General features: G+C 45.5%; 1 protein-coding gene across 2 annotated transcripts in view; it reads right to left on the reverse strand.

The window, feature by feature from the left end:
- SYN3 (synapsin III) overlaps positions 1-24,701 on the reverse strand; it is a 377,990-nt gene that overhangs the window by 305,298 nt on the left and 47,991 nt on the right. For both annotated transcript variants that reach the window (XM_069490347.1, XM_069490346.1), the window contains exon 3: positions 19,254-19,345. In XM_069490347.1, coding sequence (XP_069346448.1) covers positions 19,254-19,345 — 92 coding nt within the window. The remainder of the gene's footprint in view (positions 1-19,253; positions 19,346-24,701) is intronic.

Genomic DNA, 24,701 nt, shown 5'->3' on the forward strand with positions numbered 1-24,701 from the left:
GTGTGACCTTGGGCAAGTGACTTCACCTCTCTGAACCTCAGCTTCCTAATTTGTACAGTACAGTCTACTTCAGGGAGAAGATCCATGCCAAGCTGCCCAGCACACAGTAGACCTGGGTGGATGGCTGCAATTCTTTATTACGATCACGGAGACAGTTTAGGAGAACTGCCTGCTGAAAGATCCCAAATCCATTATGCATGTTTTATCTCTGTGCTCCCAGGGTCTTGGATAAACAATGTCTTCATCCAGTTTTTAAAAGACACTCTAATTCTGTCTCGGAATATACTCCCCCCAACCTTGCCCCCAGCTGAAATTTGGCCGGCTCTGCGCCTGGCTGCTGGCCTGAATTTCCAAACACTGTTGGTTTAGCATTTCTCAAATCTATCCCATTAACACTGTGAACCCGTCAGTCTTCTCTCCTCTTTGAGCTCAGGTCTGACCGTCACAGTGAGAGATAGAGCCGGCAGCGCGAGCCGAGCCCAGCCTCTTGGACTGGCCTTTGTGAGGCGGGGTGGTGTCCCGGTCGGTCGGCTGGGACTGGGGCACCTGTCAGCATTTGTCTGTGTCAGGCGCAGACACAGGCGGTGTGCTCGGAGACCAGGAGAAGGCACATTGGAATGAGGGGCTCTGGGAAATTCGAGCAAAAGACATTCTCTGGGCTGCCACTGGAGGGGAAAAAACAAGATCTTGATGGAGAATTAGCAAAAAGCCACTGCTCTGGGAATCAGGAAATAGCCCAGCGCTGGCACAGTCTACAACTCACTCACTGTGTGTCTTTGAGCAAGCTACTTGCCCTCTCTGTGAAACATCTACTCAAAAATGAATGGGTGAGGCTCGGCCACATGTTTCTAAACTCATACTTGGCAGCAGAGCTCTTTTTCAGACAAATTTTTACTTGGAATTTTAAGATATAAACAGATGACAATGACACTGATTTTGGGGTAAGGGAGTTAGGGGTGGGGCGGGGGAGCTGGAGTCCTGCCTACTCGGCAACCCCCACCAAGAAACCGAAAAAAACAGGAGGTACCTCTGTGGAACAGGGTTTGAGAACCACATGACACGACGCGTGATCTGTAGAATCCCCTCCTGCCTGGACAGCCTTGGATCCCAGTGGCTACAGCTGCCACTGCTGACAACAGTAATGGCTCTTATTTATTGAGCACTTTCTCTGTGCCAGGGGCTGGAATTTATTTCTCTGTCCTTTACTTCAAGAGTTAGTAGGGAGCCCTGATTCAAATCCCACCTTCACCAATTTAGCAGCTGTGTGACCTTGGACGAGTTGGTTAACCTCTCTGTGCCTCACATTCTTTATCTGGAAAATAGATTGTTCAGAGGATTAAAGGAATGAATTCCCATAAAAGTGCTGAGAACAGTGGCAGGCACACAGTCAGCAGTTGACGTTAGCTATTTTTATCATGACTGCCTAAATTATGTCTAATTGTTACAAGCACTGTCCTGTTTCACAGATGAGGGAGAGAGGCTCAGGGAGGTGAAGTGAGTGCCCCTAGGTCACACAGCTAATAAGTGATGGAGGGAGACCCTGAAACCAGGTCTGCTCAACTGCACAGCTTGTGGTCTTAGCACCCAGCCTAAACTGCTTTGCTCTTGACCCAAGAGGTCAGAGTCCTGGTCATAGCAATTTGCTTGAGGAGCTCCAAGTCTAGATGGGAGGGTGGTTAATGATGACTACAGTGATTTATGCAGAGTCTGGGGTCTGGGCATCCTAGTGAATGCAGTTCCTCGGCAGAGAGGAGGTGTTTGGTTGCCAGAGCTCAGGGGCTATCTGATATTCTTTCCTCCAAGCCACATTCTCCAGCCTTTCCTCCTGACCTATGAGACATCTTTGTGCAAACTGGAAAAAGGGCAGAGGCAGCTCCAAGCTAGAGCCCAGGTCAGCAGACAATAGGCTGTTAGCCCCCACTCGGAGGGCACCATTTGCCTCTGAGCAGTGCACAAGCTGCACAACCTTACACAACCACCCTTCCTCTTCTCCTGCCTCAGAGTTTGGTGGGGAGAAGTGGAGAGAGAGAATAAATATGGCAGGACAGGAGACAAAGCATGGTTCCAGCCTTGTCCTGGTGCATGTGGGGGCCCTGGGTGAGGGGAAGGAGCGTGGAGGCTGTGCAGGCAGGAAGCAAATGCGGCCACACAGTCACTTCATCTCTTTATGTCTCTTTCTCTCAGTGCTGAGGGAGGTAATAAAAGATGGCTGGTAATAAAAGATGGCTGTGCGGCTCTCTCCAGGAAGCTGAACGGGAGCCAAACCATCATGTGGTGAACAAATGCTGCAGTCGCCCAACTGCAGAGCTGCCACTGCACGGTATTAAAAAGGTGACAACCTCTCCCCTGACCCCCAACCCATGGAAATGGGCAGTCACCAGGCCACCCACCCAGAAAGCCTCAATGCCCCGTCACCGACGGAGGCCCACACACCTGTTCCAGCATTCAGAGAGAGGAGGTGGCGTGGTGTCGTTGTCAGAGTACAGGCCTTAAATTCACACAGAGCTGGATTCAAATACCACCAGCTCCACCCTCAGAAGCTGTGGAACTTTGGGCAAGAAACTGAACCTCTCTGAGCCTGCATTTCACATCTACAAAATGTAGCTTATCAACCTGATCATGCAGGGAGAATGTGAGCATCAGAAATTATAACTGGAAAGTGCCCAGCACAGTTGCCTGAGACATAGTAAGTGCTTAATACATGGTAGCTGTACACAGAGGGCCCTTTGCTCATTCAACAAAGACTGAAGGCTGGGCATCAGGCATGGTACCAGTGGCTTGTGTGCAAAAGTGACATTTGAGCTGAGATCTGAAGGGTCAACAGGAGTTTTTTAGGTGAAATGAGGAGGAAAGAACTTTCCAGGCAGAAGGAACAGAGTATGTGGGGATGTGGGGTGGGGAAGAAGAGGTGAGGACTGAGGAACTGAGAAAAGGTTCAGGGGTGGCTGAAACCGACAGAGCAAACGAGGAGGAGGCTGGAGAGGGGGCAGGGCCAGACCACGCGAGCCGAGCCGCAGGACAGATCTTGGTCTTTATCCTAAGGCTACGAGGGAAGTACCAAAGGGCTTTAACGGATGGGGTGATATGATCAAAGTGGAGTTTTAAAAAGCTCACTCTAAGAAAGCTACATACTAGATGATGCCAACAATATGACATTCTTGGAAAGGCAAACTATGAAGTTTGTAAAAAGAGCAGCGGTTGCCAAGGATTGGGGGGAGGGAGGCATGAATAGGCAGAACACAGGGGATATTTTGGGCAGTGGAACTCTCCTGTATGACATTGTAATGGTGGATACATGTCATTTGGCATCTGCCAAAGCCCATAGCGTATACAACCTCAAGAGCGTGCCCTAGTGTAAACTATGGAGTTTGGATGCGTCAACGCAAGTGCATCGGTTGTAACAAATGTATCCCTCTGGTATGGGAGAGTGGGGAGGTTGTGTGAGTGTGTGTTTGTGTGTGTTTGTGTGTATGTGTGTGTGTGGGAGGGCAGGTAGAAGGTGTATGGAAACTCTATGCTTTCTGCTCAATTTTGCAGAGAACCAAAATCTGCTCTAAAACATAAAGATATAAAGTCTACTAATTAAAAAAAGAAGAAGAAACAGAAAAACTCTCTCTGGCTGCCGTGTAGGGAATAGAGTAGGGGTGGCCAAGGGAGCATGTGGAAGACCAGTTAGGTTTTTCTATTTTCTCAACAGGCTCCTTGGGGCAATGACAGAAGCTCTGAGAGCTTCAGTTTCTTCATCTGCGATATGGGGACAAGAATATAAAGTGACCCAGTGTGTCAGGAAATGCCTCGCAGAAAGCCCGACCCAGGGCAGGCGTTCAGTTCCCACTGGCAGGATGGGAAAGAAGGACGATGCGAAGAACCGCAGAAGGTGTCAGGACACAAGAGCTCTTTGTTTGGGGACAGCGGGCGTCCTGTGGTGCCGTTTTGTGGCAGGTCTCCCTGTTTATTGGCAGAGGCAAATAAAAATAATGAAAGTCTCACTGTTTATTGAGGGAGGCCAAAGTATTTATCTGAGTGTATGTCTCAGACATAAAGCTGTGTTTCGTGCTTTGGGGAAAATAAGCAATTAGAATAGCTAAGATTTATCTATCGAGTGCTAACTCTGCAGCAGGTATTATGGGAAGGGCTGTAGGTGAATGAGCTCATTTCATTCTCTCAACCATACCTTTGGTTAGGTTCTAGTTTTGTCTCCATTTTGTATCTGGGGAAACTGAGGCATGGGACGGTTCATCAACTTGTCCAATATAAGTGACAGAGCTGACTTAAAAGAGGACCACAAGATACAAACCTGAGTTGACTGAGGAAACAGGATGAGCACATACAGTACAGTTTTCAAATAGCACAAAGCAGACGAGTCATGGCCAAGGACTAAGTTAAGTGGGATACAGTATGGTATGACAGATAAGAGCATGGGTTTAGATAAGCCAGCCTGGGTTTAAATCCTGACTCCTCTGCTTTTTGAGTGACCTCAGGCAAATTATCTGGCTACTTAGTGACTCAATTTCCTCATCTGTAATATGGGGATAGTAACAGGCCATCTTGTGTGGAGTTGTTTTGAAGATTAAATGAGCAAAATGCATGCAGCTCACTAGCTTATCAACTTCTATGGCAAATGGTAAGAGCTTGATACATGTTTCAAAACTAAGGAAGGCTACAGGAATTTCTAAAAGAGTAACTTTGGAGCTTCAAGCAAGGGGTGGGCTCAAACCAAGCACCCAAAAAACAGTTCTCATGTGCCATGTTAGGTGCTGCCGCTGGTGGCTGCAAGGATGAAAGCAACGTGACCTCTGCTTTCAGGGACCTCCCATTCTGCTAGAGGAGGTAGGCTCAAATGCAAATAAATAAATAAATAAATAAATAATTTAAAAGCAGGCTATAAAAATCAGTTATTCATTCAACCAAAATGGTGCCAGCCACCATTCCAGGAACTAGGGATGGAGTGATTTCTTTGCAAAACAGACAAGATTCCTCCCCTCAAGGAGCTTATTTTCTGGTGCTGGAGATAAACAAGAAACATATAAATGAGCTTAGCAGTAGGTGAGGGCTCTCATTTGATAAAAAATAAAGCAGAGTGAGTATCCAGAGATCCATCTAGGAGGTTATTTTGGATGGGATGATCAGAGAAAAAACAATAACATTTGAACAAGGCCAAAATGTAGTGAAGTGGTGAGTTGTGTTAATATCTGGGAGAAAAGTTTCCCAGGATGAGGAAACAGCAAGTGCAAAGGCCCTGAGGGAAGAATATGCTCATCCTGTTTAAGGAACAGTGAAGAATGGGAGCACCAGAGTGACTGATGGGGAGGAGGGTGCAGGGGTAGCAGAAGCCTAGACCATATGGGGCCTTGCAGACTGTAGTCAGGATTGTGAAATTTACTCTTCGAGGGATGGGAAGCCCTTGGAGGGTTTTAAACATGTCCTTGGCATCTGACTTAGTTTCAGAAGAATTGATCTGGCTGCTGTGTGGAAATGGGATTAAAGACAGATGTGGTGGATTAACATGTCTTCAAATTCTTTGCCACTCCTGCCATTGAGAGGGGGGTCTCCTTAAACATAGGTTTTCCCTGTGCCTGTCTTTGACCAGAAGGTGGTAGAGGAGATGCTGTGTAACTCCTAGTGTTGGTCCTTCAGATACCTAAGCTTCTGCCCCTCTCGTAACATGCCCTCTTGAAAACCAGCTGCCCTATAAGAAGTCCAACTATGCTGAGACCTCATGGCTGTGATGAAGCTTGATAGCCACGTAGAGAAAGACATCATGTGGAGGAGCCCTGAGGCACCAGCCTGAGTGCGAAGCCAAGCCACAAGCAGAATGCAGCCAAGTGAATTAGCCCAGGTGACACACTGCATGGAGCAGAAGAACTGCCCAGCTGAGCCCTGCCCAAATTCCTGACCCACAGACTGAAAGCAAATAAAATGGCAGTGGGTTTACACCACAAAGATTTGAGGAAGTTTGTTACACAGCAATTGATAACTGAGACAAGGGTCAATGACTGAAGCCAGGAGATGAGCAGGGGCAGGGGAGGGGGAGGCTACTACTCCAGGTGAGAGAGAGTGGTAATTTGCTCTAGGGTAGGAGTGGTGGTGGAGAATCAGGAAAATGCTGATAAAAGAAAAAGCTACCCACACCATCATCACCAGTAGGAGAAACTCTCTGGGTCTGGACAGCCTACATCTGCCCAGTGATGCTGGTTCCCCCTAAGGAAGGGCCGATTGTACAAAGGCTGACTGGGTTGTCAGACACTTCACTGCCATCAGGATAAACACTACAGAAGGTACAGAGATATGCTCCAAAATGCCAGAAAATAGGCTGAATGGTATAGAAATATTATTTATTAGAAAAATGAAGAACTGTCCCAGAAAAAATTGTTCATTTGAATATAAAAATCTAACGTCAATACACCACTTTATAATTTAACAAGCATACTCACGTATGTTACCTCTTTTGATTCTATCAACTGGCCTATGAGGCTGTAAGTGCCATCCCCACCCTATAAATGCAGAAACGGGCTCAGAAAGGACACGATCACTGGTCTAAAGGCCCACAGTCAGTAGGTGGTGGAGCTAGACTTTGAACCCGTAACTTCTCTAGGCAAGTTCAAATTTTTTTTTTCTTGGTATACTACTGTGGTTAAAATTTCCACATTTATTTTAAAACCACACAGAACAAAAGAAAATAATACAATGTATCATTCTGTGTTTTAGTTGCCCACCTGCTGCTCCTCTTCACAGTGCAATGGTTTTTAAAGTGGGGTCCTTAAACCCCTGGTATTGGAATCACTTAGGTAGAACTTGAAAAAATGCAGACTCCTGGGTCTCACCCGGGAACCAGACTCTCTGGTAATGGGGCCTGAGCATCTGCATTTTAATAAGTAGGGCAGGGGCTTCCTAAATTATTCACCTCACAGAAGAGTTTCAAAGTCACGGAACTAGTGCATCAACAAGCCCTCAGGAAGCAGACAGACGCGTTTAAATGCAGATGGAAAGGCTACAGTTTAGCAAACCGAAATGGGTCACTCGGTCCCTGTTCTAGGGCTCTTCTCACTACACCATGTTGCCTGGGTGGGGAAGGGGCCCTTGGCAGTCTGTCCCTCCCTGTCCCCTCCCCACCTTGGGCAGTACAGAAGGGTCACAGGTGTGAAGGTGAGGCAGGGGTAGAGTGAACATTTAGGGAGCATCCACTATGCTTTAGGCACTAGCAACTGAAAAGACTTTTCCTCATTTAGTCTTCAAAAAGAGGTATTACTTCCACTTTACGGTTAAGGGCCCTGGGAGTCAGGGGGCTGAGGTTACTGGTGCAAAGCCATGCAAGCAGCAAATGGGGAGTGGACATAGGACTGCCAGACCCCAATGCTGGCATTTCTTCCAGTTATCAAGCTGTGCCACCTCGGTGGAAGGAGGGTGTGATATGAAATCATATCAGAATTTGAGCCCCACTCTCCACCTGTCAGCTGAGACACCCAGAAGAGTGTCTCTTCACTTCCTTTAAAGGGGGAAGAAATTACCTGCCCTGAGAAGTACCAGGTACCCAGTGGGCTTTTAGCAAAAGCTGATGGCTTCTGAATGAGAAGAGGCCAGGACGCCCAGGCTGAAAGGCTGAAGCGGCCATAGGGGCAACTTCTCCAACCGTGGACGGTGCCAGGACGGGAGTGAGTCCCCGGGGGACAGCGGAGTGGGACCCGGAGCTGGAGCCATCCCGGGGCGTGGCTCCAGCACGTGGGAAAGTGTGCAGGGTCTGCAGAGGTGCGGCCAGCGGTGGCACAGTCTTTCCCATGCCCAGTTTCTGTGCTTCTGGGAACCCGGAGCCACACTGCTTTTCTCTGTGGGACCGCTGCTCCCTCTCCCAGGGGAGTTGGCAGATCTGCCACCGGTCTGTTGGCTGGAGGTGCACAGGCAGCGGAGCCTGGCATTGCTTTACAGGCGCACACTGCCTCTTTCTTGTGCGGCTTTCTTCCCGTTCCCACGCCCCACCTCTGCGGGTCCCGGGGGATCCTGCTTTCCTGGGCAGTGGTAACGGCAGAGGCCCTGCACGAAGGATCAGATTTGGGCCTTCCCTCTCCAAAGCTGCTTGCTGCTGGGCCCCTGGCCGACCGACCCAAGGAGCCTGGCCTCGCAGACCCTGCCCCTGGAGGACAGGAGGCAGTGGGCGGTGTGCCGTCAGGAAGTCTCTGCTTAGTGCAAGCCACGGCCTGAGTCCTCTCAGTCGTGAGCTTTTCACTTTGCAAAATTGTGGGATTCTTATTCATGCGAAGAGTCTGCCGGTCATGAATGCCTTCAGCAGAGATTTAGGCATCGTGCCAGGCGCTGGGGCTACGGTTGGGGAAAACAGTCCTTAACTTGATCCTCAAGGAAGGTTCAGTCCAGGGGGAGATGTGGAGAAGTAAATAATAATTACCCTTCCCAATCAGTTACGGTCCAGGAAGAGCAGCAAGAACAAGGACGCAGAGCTGTCGGAGACAGGGGACATTCCTTCAGTCACCGAGCAAACAGTTACTGAGAACCTGATACGTGATACGGGAATACAGTGGGAACAAAATCTTTCTGCCTACACGGATCTGCTGTTCTAGAAAAAATACAATAAAATAAATTACACAACAGTATACCTTATGTATATATATAATATTGTTTAATATTATATGTGTACCTGTATAATCTACCTTTCCATCATTTCAGGCAGTGATAAAGGCTTGAATGGAAAAAATGCATAGTTGGGGCTCAAGAGTAGGAACAGTACAGGCTGGCAAGGTCCCCTTAGGAAGGGACATGTGATCAGAAATTTGAAAGGAGGGAAGTGGGTGAGCGCGGTCACACCTGTGGGAGTGTTCCGGGAAGAAGGGCTGGCAAGTGCGAAGACGGTGCACAGATACTGCTCGATGTGCCTCATACGATCACACTTACCAAGTAAGGACTCCTGTCACCACTTTCTGGGTGAAGCCAAGAGCCAGAAATGGGGAGCAACTTTTCCAAGGCCTGGCAGCCTGGAGAAGACAGAGCTGGGAGCCAGCCCAGGAGGTCCGCTCTGCCTCCACAGGCAGGCCCTGGGCCATGGAGCCACACCACCCACCTGGGCAAGTCCTAGATGCTTTGTGATTTGGGAGAAGAGGCACCATATTCAACTTCAGGAAGGGACGCAGAGAAGAGGCCATGGAGGCGCAACCTTGAAGGATGAGAGTAAAGGAAGGGCCAAGCCAAGGAAGTCTCTGCCTTTCTTCTTCCCTGCTCTGGCCCCCAAGCTGCCCTTACCCGTGTGCATGTCCACCCAAAGTCGGGGGAGAGAGGGAAGCTCCTCCCCCATACCCACAGGGTCACTCTTCCCACATTATTTCACCCTTCACTCAAGTCACCTCCTCAAGGAGGCCTTCCCTGCTTACCCCACCTCCAATACTAGCTGCCCACGATCTCTGCTTTTGCTTCAACCATTTCTCACAACCTGCCACCAGAACACGCATCTGTTTGCCTATTTATTGACTTTTCTGCAACTTAAACTATCAGCTCCACAGGCGCTGCTGTCTGTTTTGTTCCCCACTGTATCCTCTGTGTCTGGCACATAACGAATGAAAGGAAGGAAAGTAGGGAGACGCTCACTAGGTACGGGAACATGTAGGAGGGTCAGAGGGAATCCTGTTCCAAGCACACACAGGTGCCCAGAAGTGGGAGCAGGAACTGTGCTCTATGTGGGGTTTGCTAGAGTCTGCCTGGCATTCTGAATGTGCCCCATAAATACTTGTTGAATGAATGAATATCTGGAATTTGAAATTCAAAGTTCAGGAAGCCCAGAAGACACAGGGCAATTAGTGTGAAATAAAGAGTAAAGACATGTTATTATAAAAATTATGGTTTTTGATGGGATATTTGCAAGTTCCCAGGGCAGTGATTCAGAACTTGAGGGCTGATTGTGGCTTGGGAGCTACCATGCTGGGAGGATTCCGAAAGTCACCCTACTCTCCTCCCTGGCCATAGTTTGCCCGTCTGTAAAATGGGGACACACAGAAAACTCTAAGGGGCTCTCCTGGCTCTGGAACTCTAAGAGTTTATAAATTATTCTCTCCTCCGGGACAAGCCAATGCATTTCCCTCTTCCCCCAGACATCCTCCTTAGGTGGGTACCGGAGAGGGGGCAGTTGCTGCCTTTCCTCCAGGTCTAGTGTGACTTCTGCTTTCCGGCTCCCTCTCCCAGCCCTCTCTGAGGTCTGACCTCGTAATGAGCGGTGCATGTGATCAGCCGCCGCGGGTTGAACGGGTGCCTGTAATTTAGTGTTGCCTAACACTGGAAACTGAGAGCCTGGCTTGCGTAATTAGATCGGGGACTCATTAACGTCTACCTCCTCGGGTGTTTTTCAACCTCGTTTTCTCCGATCCTGTATTTCAAATCCCATCTGTCTGTATGGACATGGCTGCCTGTATTTTTCATTCTGCTGTGGAGCCAGGCTGGAATTTGGGCCCGAAACGGCCACGGCACCCATAAAGCATGAATTTTAATATGCCCTGGGATGGCCCCGTTCGGCTTTCGAAAAACAGTTTGCGACTTTCCTGGGAACCTGGATGTCTGGGTTGCTCTTAAGCCCCTCGAGCTGGCTGGTAGTCCAGCCTGCTCTTAAGCCCCTCGAGCTGGCTGGCAGTCCAGTCTAGTTGGGCAGAAACTAGAGTAAACAGGGCTGTCAATGTCACAGCTGCCAGGACCGATGGCTTACCCAACTGGTGCTCATCCCTTTGCCATTTACAAAGCACTCTTCAAATCTGACCTCGTGAGCAGGCACTTGGTCTGTTATAGTCACTGATTCCCTAAGCGTTGCTTTCTTTTTGTGCCCGCCTGACCCCACTCTGTTCTTTTCCCACTCTCCTTTGCCCTGCTCTGAGCCCAGCAGGCTGCTTCATGTGGATAGCATCATCTGGCTCTCTCACCCACCGGCCTCTGCTTGACTTCGGCCAGAGTGCGGCCCCAGCGGGAGACTGGAAAGCAGGGGAGAGGCGGGGCTGCTGTTTCTTCCCAGCACCCACCCTGCTCCGGTGCCATGTCTTTGCAGGGCGGCAGGGCAGCTGTCCTGCCCTAGTCCGGATGCACCCGATTAGATCGAGTCTAGTCTGTCTGTTTCCCCCTTTTGTGCCTTCACCCCTGGGGGTGACAATGGCCTCCTGCTGTTGCTGGATTCTGGGCGCCTCCTGTTCCCTTAGCCACACACACTCCCCTGTAAGTGGCTCCTTCATTAAAATCTCTTTATTTAAACCATTTGGGGGCGAATTCTGCCTTTTGCCTGGCCCCTGTCTGATACAATTCTCAATGTCTGAAATGGCGCCTGGAACACAGTAGGGCCTTAAGAAAAATCTGTGAATGGATGAACAAACTTTTCACATACAACAGCTCATGGAATCCTTACAAAACCACGTAAAATAATATTACCTTTGATAGATTAAGAAACTGAGGCTCAGAGAGGTAGATCTTATGTCTGAGCAGATTTCTAAAGGAGAGCAACAGAACCATCCTGCACCCTGGGTGAGCTTTAGCCTCACTCGGCACCCTGGAGAAATCTCTACCTCCTGCTGCGTTCCGTACAGAGCCTCAGCGTCTGCCCGTGCCAGCCCGGTGTGGGCTCAGCAGGACCAGATGGTGTGGAGCGGACAGAGGGAAATGCAAGGAGCCAAAGACACTTGGAAATTCACCTGCCGTAGAATCAGAGACCTGGGTTCCAATCCAAGTGCTGTGACTTTCTATAAGTGTGATTTGGGGCAAGTGATTTAATTGTCCCAGTTGTGACTCAGTTGTTGTGACTCAGTTTCTTCCTCTGTGAAATGGGGCTGTCATAGGAATTATTCACTGCTTCATTTAGTGATTATCCTGGGCCAAGCACTGTTTGTAGAACTTCACATGTACCAACTCGTCTAATCCTCTCTACAACCCTAGCAGGAGGTTTTATTAGTAGCAGCAGCAGCGGTAGAAGTAGCAGTATCCCACAGACGTTATCCCCAGGGTCGCACAGCTGCTGTCACCGCGCAGATCTGGGAGGCCCACCCAGCCAGTCTGCTCCAGGGGCTGTGCTCTTAACCACCAGGCTACACTGCCTCTCTGCACTGTTAGACCATCTCATGGGATTGTAAGGGTTAGATAAGACCACGTATGTAAAGCAATTAACACAAGCCTTGTGCACAAGGAGCCGTCAACCGTGGTGATCAGCTTTGCCTTATTCCCCATCTAAAAGTCAGATGCGTGGATCCTCTCCATAGTTTTCTTTCGAGTGCTTGGTCAATCGTATTCTCACAGTGGGAACTTAGTGCCTCTGCGGGCTCTGCCCTTGCTAGAGAGGCAGGCAGTGCGGCGGTGCCACACACGGGCCCTGGAGCCAGCCTGCCTGGGCTGGGATCCCAGCTTCGCCACTCACCGGCTGGAGACCTGGATTACGTTACCCAGCCTGTTGTGTCTCAGCCTTCTTATCTGTAAAACAGGGATTATAATAGTGCACACCTTATAGGGCTGTTGAAAGGAAGAAATGAGTTAATACAAGCTAAGTGCTTGGAACGGTGCCTGGCACGTAGGAAATGCTATAAAAGTGTTTGTTAAATAAATAACAATTCATGAATTTTGTATGTGCAACTCGAGTTGGCTTAAATAAAAAGGGATTTTTTTGTTGGCTCCAGTTTGGGGATGAGTCTGGATCCAGAGCCTTGAATAACATCATCAGGTCATTGTCTCTCTCTCTTGGCTGTGCTTCCCTTTACCTTGGCTTCACTCTGGGCAGATCATTCTCTCCAGGAGAGAGAGGGCCCCCGGCAGCTCCGGACGTACATCCCACCAGCTCAGCCGCCCCGGCAGGACACGTGTGCCTCTCATCCGACAGGTCCAGCTAAAGTCTCAGGATGGATTCCCGTCAGTTGACTAGGGCCAGTCATGTGCCACCAGCTGCACACAGCACACAGACTACAAGTTGGGGAGGGGGTCACCCCTGTGGAAATCTAGCTGCTGTTCCCCAAAGCAGAAGGAATGGAGGATGCTGGGGAAAACTGGCAGTGGTCTGCTCTATACCCCTCCTGGTCACATATTTTATATATACATACACACACACATATATATATATATATATATAAAATATGTGTATGTATATATATGTGTGTGTGTGTATATATATACATATATATATAGAGAGAGAGAGATTGATATACATGGAGATTGGCTCACACAATCAACGGGGGCTGAGAAGTCCCACAACACACTCTCTGCGAGGAAAGCTGGTGGTGTGATTCAGTCTGAGTTAGAAGGCTTGAGAGCCAGGGGAGTCAGCACTGTAATTTCCCGCATGGTCAAAGGCCTGAGAACTGGGTGGTGGTGGGGGACGGGGGTTAGTGTAAGTCTTAGAGTCTCAGGGCCTGAGAACCAGGAGCTCTGATGTCCAAGGGCAGGAGAAGATGGATGTCCCAGCTCGAGAGAGAGACAGAGAGAGAGAGAGAGATTGATTGATTTAGCTCATCCTCTGCCTTCTTGTTCTATCTGGGCGCTCAGTGGACTGGGCGATGCCTGCCCCCATGGTGAGGGTACATCTTTTGCTCTTTTGCGCTCTACTAATTGAAATGCTTATCTCTTCCGGGAATAGTCTCACAGACACACTCAGAGACAATGTTTTACCAGACATCTGGGTATTCCTTAATCCGGTCAAGCTGACACACAAAATTAACCATCACTTCCCTTTCCCTGAAGGCACGTCTCCTGTGCAAGACCTCAGGAGATCCAGGCCTCGCCTGCAGTGCATACTGGGAGGCGCCTATGGGCATTTTCAGTGCAACACCTCAGTGTCTTTGAAAGAACTTGCTGCCAGTCAAGAGCACTGCTCAACATTCCTACCTGAAGGACCATCATCCAGCTGGGGCTTCCGACAGCCCTAGATGCCTGAAGAACATTATTCTGCTTCTCCTCCTGTGGGACACACCGTGAGTCGGGCTGGGGGCTTCCTGGTATGTGTGCACATCTTGTGGGTCCGGCTGCCCGTAACAAGCTTGCTAAAGTGAGCTGCCTGGTGGAGGCTGTGAGTGCCATCCTGGGCAAGGGACAGAATCCATCCCAGCCACAGGGGCCCCTGAACCCAGGGCTTTGGCTGCAGCAGCACTGTCTGCACAGCCCTGGCTGCCTAAAATGTGCTCGTCCACCGGCAGCACTGGCAGCGTCTGGAAGCTCGTTCCTGTCCTTAATGCTGCTCAAATTGCAGGACTGGCAGTATTGGTGTCACTTAGGAGCTCATAGGAAATTCAGAATCTCAGGCCCTACTGGAAAACCTAGTGGATGAGAATCTGCTTTCTAACAAGATCTCGAAGAGATTTGTGCACACATTAACATCTGAACAGCACTGCGGTGTTTGCCTTCTAGCGCTGCTGCTGCTGTAACAAAGCACCACATACTTGCTTGCTGAAAACAGAAATCTGTTCTGACACAGGTCTAGAGGCTGCAAGTTCAAAGTCAAGGTGTCAGCGGAGTTGGTTCCTTCTGAGGGTTCTGGGAGAGAATGTGTCTCCTGGCTTCCAGCAATTGCCAGTAACACTTGGCCGTAACCGTATCACCCCAATCTCTACCTCCATCATCACACGGCACTTTCCCTGTGTCTCCATGTCCAAATGTCCCTCTTTTTATAAGGACACCAGTCATACTGGATTAAGAGCCCCCACTACTCCTGTATGACCTCGCCTTAATTATTACATCTGAAACAACCCTACTTCCAAATAAGGTCACATTCTGAGATACTAGGGGTTGGGACTTTATCTTTTTTTCGGAAGGGACACAATTCAACCCATAACAACTGCCTTCTAAGTCTGCCATTCCTAAATACTGGGAGACTAGCTGATTAAGGAACACCTGGAACATTTCTATAAATTTATTTTTGAAAATGATTTTGTAAATTCAGGAAGACTTGGGGCTGTGTGTTTTTGCAAAGTGATTCTTGTGTTCAGGCAGCATATGCAGTAGTATCCTCAGCTTTTCAGCTGACCCAGCCCCAGTGCAGGGCCACCGTGAGAACAATCTGGAGATGTTTCTTACCTTGGGAAAAATACTGATACCCTCGGAGCTTCCAGTGTAACTGGTCTGGGGTAATGCCTGGGAAACAGGAGTTTAAAACAATTCCCAGGTGATTCTAATCTGCAGCCAAATTTGAGGACTAATGGGATAGATATTTTTGTTTCTACATGTTACATAAGAAGCAGATCCAGTCCCTAACCCAAATAAGGAAGTGAGACATAAGCATACATAATACCAAATAATAGCACATACAGATTCTTAAATAATAACATATTAGGTTTTTTATAGTTCTTGTGTGCAAAATGAGGTTGCAGTGAGAAGTACATGAATGCATATGCCTAGAATTGCTCTCAAAATCTCCAATAATGGCAAACTTCTTTATTTCTCCTTGTAGCTTTGTCAATTTTTGAACTCTATCTTCAGGTATTTTTATATAGTGCTTATAAATCTAAAATTATTTCTCTTCGATAAATGAATTCTTTATCATAATAAATTACTTCCTTTTACCTAGTAATGCTTTTCACCTGGAAGTCTATTTTTCCCCTTGATATGAATGCAGCTGTATCAATTAGCTTTCTTTTGCCCAGTAGTTACATGGTATATAATTTTTCCTATTCTTTAGCTTTCAAATTTTCTGTATTCTTATGTTTTAGATGAATATCTTGAATGGAATATAGTTGGATTTAACAAAATTCACTCTGAAAACCTTGCTTTTAACCAAGAGCATTTAGTCCATTTACATTTAATGTAATTACTGATATACATTAGTGATAGAAACATTTAACATTTAACTCTTAGGGTACTTTGTAGAGATTGCAGTTCTCATAAATGACCATGAGAGGGCGACTCCAGGGGATGCACACGCATTTACAACTTTCAAGGGACAGGAGGAACCAGGCATTTGCTCTCTGGGGTTCCACCACTGCTTCTGAGGTTCGCCCCTGCAATGTCTGGGCATCTTCTGGCCAGAGGAGGAACAAGGATATGGGCCAGGGCACAGGAGTGTGGTGGACTGGGGGACACAAGCAGCCCCATGGCCATGCCTATTAGTGGGAGGAGGGTGGCTGAAGGCACTCAGTGGGCTCAAGGCAGTGGCTATTTACCAACGTGTATAGGAACATTTCAATATTTGAATAACCAGTATGGCTGTAAAAGCAATTCAGAATGGCATCAGCCCTGACGATATATTTGGGTTTAAATCGACCATCTTACTTTGTGTTATTTATAACACCTGTTCTGTGTTGGGGTTTCCTCTCCTTTCTTGCTTACTTTTATTATTTCTTTTCTTCCCTCTCTTATGGTTTTTGAAGTACTACATTGTTTCTCTTTTTCAAATAATTAGCACAAAAGTTATCTCATGCATCTTTAACTTTTCAAAGCCTGTTTTTAATCAACACATTTACTTTCTTCCCTGACAGTACAAGAACCTTAGAACACCTTCATTCCATTTACCCCCAGTCCCTACTAACTTAATGCCATGTATTTTAATCCTTCACATTTTTTAAATCCATAGGACATTATTTTATTGTCTTTGAAAGATATTTATTAACATTTACCACCTTCTTGGCTCTTCATATCTTCTTGCAGCTCTATGTTAATATGGGATCATTTTCTTTTTGCCTAAAGTATATATACTTTACAATTTCCCTACGTTAGGGTCTTCTCATTGGTAATGTTTTTATTTTGCCATCATTTTAAAAAGATGTTTGCCTGAGAATAGAATTATAGCTTGGCAATAATTTCTTTCAACACCCAGAAGATGTTCTTCTACCACTGCTCTGAGGAAGCTGTCAGTCTGGTACCTCAATAAAGTACAAATGCTCCTTGACTTAGGATAGGGCTGTGTCCCTATAAACCTACTGTAGGTTGAAAATATTGTAAGTCGAAAATGTATTTAATCACCTAAACTACTGAACATCATGCCTTAGCCTAGCCTACCTTAAATGTGATCAGAACACTCACATTAGCCCACAGTTGGGCAAAATCATCTAACACAAAACCTATTTTATAATAAAGTGTTGAATATCTCATAATAATGTAATTTATTGATATTCTACTGAATGTGTCTTGCTTTTGAATCACTGTAAAGTCAAAAAAATCTAAGTCAAAAATCTAAAAATTGTAAATCAGGGACTGTCTATAATCTCCTTTTTTTCCCTAATTTTTTAAACTTTCAACCATTTACTTAGGCAAAATATACATATAATTTCTTCATCTTTCTAAAGTTACACTATTGTGTCTTGGTGTAGAATTATTTTTATAATTCTACTTGAAAGTTGTTGTACTTCTGTTTTTGATGGTTTGGTATCTTTCTGAAAGAATCATTTATTTAAATACTGTCTCTGCTATAATCTCTTTTCTCTCTCTTTTAAAGACTCTGATGAAATAGATGTTAGACCTACTCCCAGGACCTAACCATCTCTTCTAATCCTTTTCTCCCTGTGCTTCATTTGGGATACTTTCTTCAGCTCTACCTTTAACTTCATTAACACTTTTTCAAATGTATCTAATGTGCTATTAAACACAACACATCCAATAATTTTGGTTATTGTAGTTTTCATTTCTAGAAGTTTTTTTTTAATGGTTATGTCACTTTTTGTAGTTTCCTGTTCCCTGCAGATATATTCAAACCTGAATTTTTAACCTGATATGTATAGTTTTTTAAAAAAATAATCTGTCTAATAATTCCAATATCTGATATCTCTGAGGTTCTGTTTTTATTGTCTATCGTTCCTGTTTCTTCTAATTCATAATGTTTATGCCTGGTTATCTTTGACTATGTGTTAGCTATTATACAAAAAATTATTCAAAGAATCATTTGAAGCCAGGGAAGAAAGTGCCTTCCTCTACAGAGGATTTGCTTTTATTTCTGGCCTATGTGGCAACACCATAAACCAAGTTCAATGCCTGAGGTTCCCTCAAAGGCCAAGATCATTCAAACTGCAATTCAAGGGGCAATTACTCATGAGAGCTCATCTACTTTTAATTCATGTACTTAAGGGTATAGTCCTTTGCGGGCTCAGATTATAGGGAGGGTTCATCATTACCCTCCCTATTCTGAGTGGCCTGGTGTTGACCTCTGTTGCCCTTGTCCCCACGAGGCTGTCAAACCTGCTTCATTAACAGAGGCTGTTCAAATTTGGCTGACCCAGCAAGTACGCTCAGGGTACAGGTGGCTTCTGTGCCCATTTCTCTCTCTGGGTTCCACTTCCCATCCCTCTCTTGCTGGTAATTCTTTACTGTCATGTCAACTCTTTGAAGGCTTTTGATGATTATAATTATTTAAAGTCAGTTTTTAAGTAGTTTTCATTGGAAACGTTGGTCCAAAGGATGAGCCCACCGTGGCTGGAAATCGGAAGCCACGTAACGTGTTCCTTGGCCAGGCACTCAGTAAATTATGGCTGAATTCGTTGAATTATCATAACTGTCTTCATTTGTAGAGGCTGTTTCCTGCTCTTAGCATTTTGCATTCTGTGTCTCCAGTCCGAGAGTGCGCACATTCTGCCATTGGACAAGGCTCGGACCAAACGCCACATTTTTCTCAATGTTTTTCCCATTTTCCCTGCTTCCCCAAAATCTGAATCCTATCTCTTCCCTCTCTGAAACCGTCACAAGCCTTCTGTGCACCATTCTCTACGTACTTAGCTAGATAGAAATGTAGTGATACAAATACTTATCTCTCATGTGGGTTTGTACGTTGTTACCACTTCTGGCATCTGGAGAATCCCCTCACTTGCTCCCCAGTCCAGCAAACATACCTTATAGACAGATTTTTAAAAAATATTATATCCAGTACTTTTAGGTCTGATGTATTAATACTTGGAGGGGATTCTATGAACATTTAGTCTGCATATTGCTGGAGCAGGGTTTTGCTCATTGTAGCACGTTAGAGTTAACAGGGTGCCCTCGCATCCCTGAGTATCTGTAAATGTTAGCAGCCTCTGACTGCAGTGTTGCTACCACCATGCTGCAGATGAGAAACACAGAGACTAAATAATATGCCAGAATAGAGCCACAAAGCCAGAAATGGCACCCAAGTCTTTCCTCTCCAAGCCCAGGGCTCATCCCAGGGCATCACAGTTGCTGTTCCATATTATTTGTGCCATTAGTCATTACTATGGCAACGACACCTGGAACTCCCGGGAAGCAGACACTACGTACATGGAAGCAGACGGCGCAGGAGTTGAGTCACAGGCGGTGGACAGAGGGGTGGGCCATGTGAGGCTTCCCATGCACACCTGCATCTCGGCCCTGCTTACCTCACAACCTTGGTCCCATTCCTCACGACCTGCATGTCCACCATACAGCCCCCGGTCACGTAGGCGGCAAGGTTCAGCTCTGAGAACTCGGCCTGAGGAAACAAAACGGAAAAGGGTTCATCGAATACCGATGGTGCTAACAACCGCTGACGTTCATTGGAACTTGCACGTGCCAGATACACACTTAGAACTCCCCCCAAACTTAGGAAGTTGGTAATATTATTTTTATCTCCCTTTTTGAAAGATGAGGAGGCTGAGGTGCTGAGAGACCTGGTGACATGTCCAAGACAACACGACTAATAAAAGGCAAAATTGGATAGAAACCCACATGTCCCCTACCAATTTCTGCCTCATCAAGGAGGTTCAAGGAGGAAGAAGCAACTCTAACTCCATAACTATAAGATGCCAAATGCTGTTCAATATAACATTTTCTCTAGATTGTTAAAGCTTCCTGCTTTGCAGTGGTAAGGCATCATGGTTGTACCATTACTTATCTCTAGTAACACAACCCTATTCAGGTTGTCTGCCCAATATCCTTTTTTTTTGTTTGCAATGGCTGCTCCCCTTGCTCCATCCATATAGTTACCGTAGGAGATCCAGAACCATGTTTGTGCACTGAGATACTGCCCTTTAGGTCACCATTGATGGGGCAGGCATCTGATCCAGGGTGGAGGAATAAGATGCCCGTCCCTGAGGATTCAAGATTGCTGAGCAGTTTATGCAGTTTCTCTCTAGGTGGCTGTGTCTTTATTTCACAAACCTGGGTGCTATTTGGGACTGTGTTTCCTGCCGTTTGCACTGGAAAGGCACAGAAAACCAGGGTGGAGAGAAAGAGAGAGACTGAAGGAGAGAGGGAGAGAGAGAGACAGAAGCTTCATCTGTATTTACAGCTGTTCCCCATAGCTTACATCACTGCCTGAGCTCCGCCTCCTGTCAGATCAGCAGTGACATTAGATTCCCATAGGAGCATGAACCCTACTGTAAACTATGCATGCGAGGGATCTAGGCTGCAGGCTCCTTTTGAGAATTGAATGCCTGATGATCTGAGGCGGAGCTGCTAGCGCTGGGGAGCAGCTGCAAATACAGATTATCATTAGCAGAGAGGTTTGACTGCACAATAAATGTAATGTGTGTGAATCACACCAAAACCACCTCCTCCCAGTCTGTGGAAAATTGTCTTCCATGAAACCAGTCCCTGGTGCCAAAAAGGTTGGGGACCACTACTATAGAATACATCTCCCCTACAGATTATATGCTCCCTGGAGACAGGGATTCCTGGTCACCACCATCTGTACTAGTTTCCTAGGGCTGCTAGAACAAGGTGCCACCCCTGGCTGGCTTAAACAGCAGAAATTTATTCTCTGCAGTCCTGGAGGCTAGAAGTCCAAAACCAAGGCACTGGTAGGACTGGTTCCCTCTGAGGTTTGTGAGGGAAGGCTCTGTTACAGACCACTCTCCTTGGCTGGTAGATGGTCATGTGCTCCCTGTGTCTCTTCTCATTGTCTTCCTTCTACGCATATCTCGGCACCCAAAGTTCACCTTCTTATAAGGACAGCAGCCACATAGGACATGCTCACTTTAACAACCTCACTTTAACTTCATTATCTCTCCACATTCTGAGACACTCTGAATATGAATTTTGGGGGGGGGGGGTGACAAGTCACCCTGTAACACCATCATCTTAAGTGCACAGCACCAAACTTGGATGCCAAAAGTGATTTCTTTGGATTTAATGAATAAACATAGCCGCTCACATATACGAAGCACGTGTGCCAGGTACTGGCCTAAGCACTTTGCATGCGTGAATCATTTAATCCCCACACTTCTCCAGATGAGAGAACTGAGGCAGTGAGAGGTCAAATCACTTGCACAGTGTCACACAGCGGAACCAGCATTAAACCCAGGCAGTGCGGCCCCAGGGCCTGTGCTTCTGGCTGGTGCCATGGCGCCTCCACCATTCAGCTGAAAGCAGCATTCGGTGGATTACAACTGGGAAGTTTAGAGACCTAAAAATAACCCATTTAAAGAGAAAAATAAGTCTAGATTGAAGGGAAATATCATTTCATGGTGATTTAAATGTATCCCCTTGGAGTCATTTAACGGGAATTATGACCAAAGACCTCGCCATCTCCCCAGATGGCATTAAAGCATAAGTACCAGAGTACTTTTGTCTCTCGCTCTAATTAATAACCTCATTATGCTGTGGCAAAGTGAAAAGAAAAGATCACTGTTAATGAGTCCAGGTTAGTAAATAGTGGTAATGACCTAGTTATTAAGTCTAATGCCTTAAAAATTCAGTCCCATCATGTTCAAGATACTTAATTGGCAAGATCGCAAAGAAGAATTAAGAAGAAAAGTTGTGGCTTGTGTATGCAGAGAAAAAGAATTTGGAAGAAAGTTGCAAAATAGGATAGCTGGTCACCAAATATTTGCAGAGAGGGAGTGAAACAGAATCTTGGAAGGTAGAATCTGCAGCTCAAAGGCAGCAAAGCCCCAGGGGCTGTCTTGCTGTCGGAACAGAGAGATACCTGGAGAGAGGACATACCCAGCCTCGGATATACAAGTTAGAGGTTCGTCTTATTGGGATCTGGGTGTCTAGAGCTATTTCTTCATCATGGTTTATAAAAACTTACAGGAGTTAAATGCCTGGGTTGCAGGGAGCAAGCCTCTGCTGGATCGAGCATACAGAGTTAGGATATCAAAGAAAAAGGGTGCTCTTCTGTATTTAACTTTTTAAACACTTCAACAACCATGGAAATGAACACAGAGGTATCCAAACCATTTCAAGATAGCTTGATGGCCCTCCTGGTAGAATACTCAAGAGCAGCTGTTTTGCAAGAATCTAGAGCTCCCATAGAAACTGTAGTGGATCGAATTATATCCCAAAAAGACACGTCCAAGTCTTAACCCCGGATATCTGTAAATGTAAAACAGGGTCTTTTCAGATATAATTAAGTTAAGGATGTTGAGATGAGATTATCCTGGGCTAGAGTGACCCCTAAATGTAACAACAATTCCTTAGAAGGAGGAGAAAGGGAAACAGAAAGACAGAAAAGAAGGCCACGTGAAGATGGCGGCAGAGATTGGAATTATGAAGCCATGAGCCAAGAAAGTCACTAACATAGGAAAGTGCCGGGAGTCTCTAGAAGCTAAAGGAGTCAAGGAAGCATTTCTCCCTAGAGCCTCCCAAGGGGGTACAGCCCGGCTAAAACCTTGATTTAAGATATCTGGTCCCCAGAACTGTGAGAGAATAAAGTGTTCTTTTAAGCCACTAAGTTTATAGCAATTTGTTATGGCAGCCCAGGAAATTAATGTAATAACTCTGGGAATTGAATGTAATTTTAGTATTAAATGCAAAGCCATCCGGGGTCAAAGAAGGTCAATGTGGTCAGGTAAGGCTCCTTTATTCACTTCACCAAGCACATCACAAGCACATATAAATATGCACACACATTCTCTCTCTCTCTCTCTCTCTCTCTCGCTAAGTAATAAATTAGCTATTCACCTATATCATAAAACACTATTATCAGAATTACTTACATTGTATGCATGAGTTAACCTTTTGACCACAAAATTATTTTGGTCCCAACTATTTTTGATGTGATATCTTTTTAAACACCACACATTAGGCATTGAGGCATGCATAAATGAGTACTCAGAGAGACCACATTCAAATGTAAGCTGTTCAATATGTTGGGTTTAGTCCAGTTACCAAAGGCTTTGAATCCCAGTTTTAACACCTCTAAAATGGAGATGATGGTATCAACACTATCTACCTTTAAAAGTTTTTGTGAAGATTCAAGATAATGTATATGAAACTTATAGCATGGGGCTGAGACATAAGAGGGGGACCTCGGCAAATAATTGCTATTATTATTTTCAAATATTTCATTGTCTTAGTAAGAGTAAACTGAAAACAGCAAAAATGGTGTAACCAGGAAAAGAACAACCTTTTAAAGTTATTAATAACATATATATTTAAAAAATATTGAGGTATAAAATACAGAATACGGACTTCAGCTTATGGTCATAAGGAAGTACTAGAAACGATATTTACACTCTCATCCCCAAAAACAAGAAAACCAGACAAACTATATTAAGTATCAGTTTTCAGACATTAGGCAACAGGCATTTCAGGACTGTAATTCCTGCAAAAAGGAAGCAAACAAAATTATCCCTATGATCACCCTAGCTTACTGCCTGGAGGCAGTTTTCAAGCCGCAGAGCAGTGTGGAAGAATGCAAACAGAGCTCATCAGTTTCACTGAGTTGAGGATACAGAGATTGAGGTTCAGGGAGCCATAGTGGCTAAAATTTGCAGAATAGAGTACAGGAAAAGAAGGAGCTGCACAGAAAAAACAGCAGCAACAACAACAAAACAAACAAACAAACAAACAAACAAACAAAAAACCCAGGGAGACCTGTAAGTCTTTGGATGAGTACTAATCTGAACATTCACTAAAGGAAACTACTCAAGGCCAGGGAAAGAACCATCAGAAAAGAGTAGGCTTGATCATCTCCAAAACCCACGCAAGGCTGGGGATAGTTCATGTTCTTACCAGCTGGAGTGTAAAGACCTTATAATACGAGTAGGGTACTCAAAATTTAGTAGTGGGACTAAATTATCCCTGGACTAAAGCATGCTCTGGATCTAGGATGACCAACTTGTCCTAATTTGCTTTGGTCTTTCCCAGATGGGTGCAACGCGCACTACCTGGGGAACAGACACACCTGGAGCTCTGATTTGGGGGGAAAGGCGGTACCTGGGCAACGTATGTAACCTGCAATTCTGTATCCCCCATAACAATAAGATGAAATAAAAAAAAATGAAAAAAATAAAAAAATAAAATAAATAAATAAAACTAAAAGTTCCACTTATCAGAAACTCTTCCATCTTACTTTTAAACTGAAAGCCCTATGTCTTGGGAACCTCCTTAGTTGTAGGCAAACTGGATTAATTAATTGCTCTATCTAGAATTGTCCCAAGAAAAGCTTAAAAGCAAGCTTGGAATGGATAAAGCTTATTCCAGGTAACTTAACTGTATCCCATAACAAAGTACACCACTATTGAGAGGAATATAACAAAATGCAGCACCCAATACAAAGAATTCACAATGTAAAAGTTATGACATTCAATCATAAATTACCAGGCATATAATGATGCAGGAAAATATAACCCATAATAAGGAAGAATCAATCAATAGAAACAGATCCAAAAATGAGAAAGCTGATGAAAGAGCAGAAATGGAAGTTAAAACAACTATTATAACTATGTTCTATATTCCCAAGAATGAGGAGGAAAACATTAACACAAGAAGGAAAGAAATGGAAAACACACATAATGGAAAAATGGAACTTCTAGAGGTAAAAAGTATAATATATAAAATAGCAAATGCACTGATGGGATTAACAACAGATTAGAAATTGCAGAAGAAAATGCTAGTGAGCT

This window comes from Eulemur rufifrons, chromosome 16 (genome assembly GCF_041146395.1).
Source record: "Eulemur rufifrons isolate Redbay chromosome 16, OSU_ERuf_1, whole genome shotgun sequence".
NCBI lineage: Eukaryota > Metazoa > Chordata > Mammalia > Primates > Lemuridae > Eulemur > Eulemur rufifrons.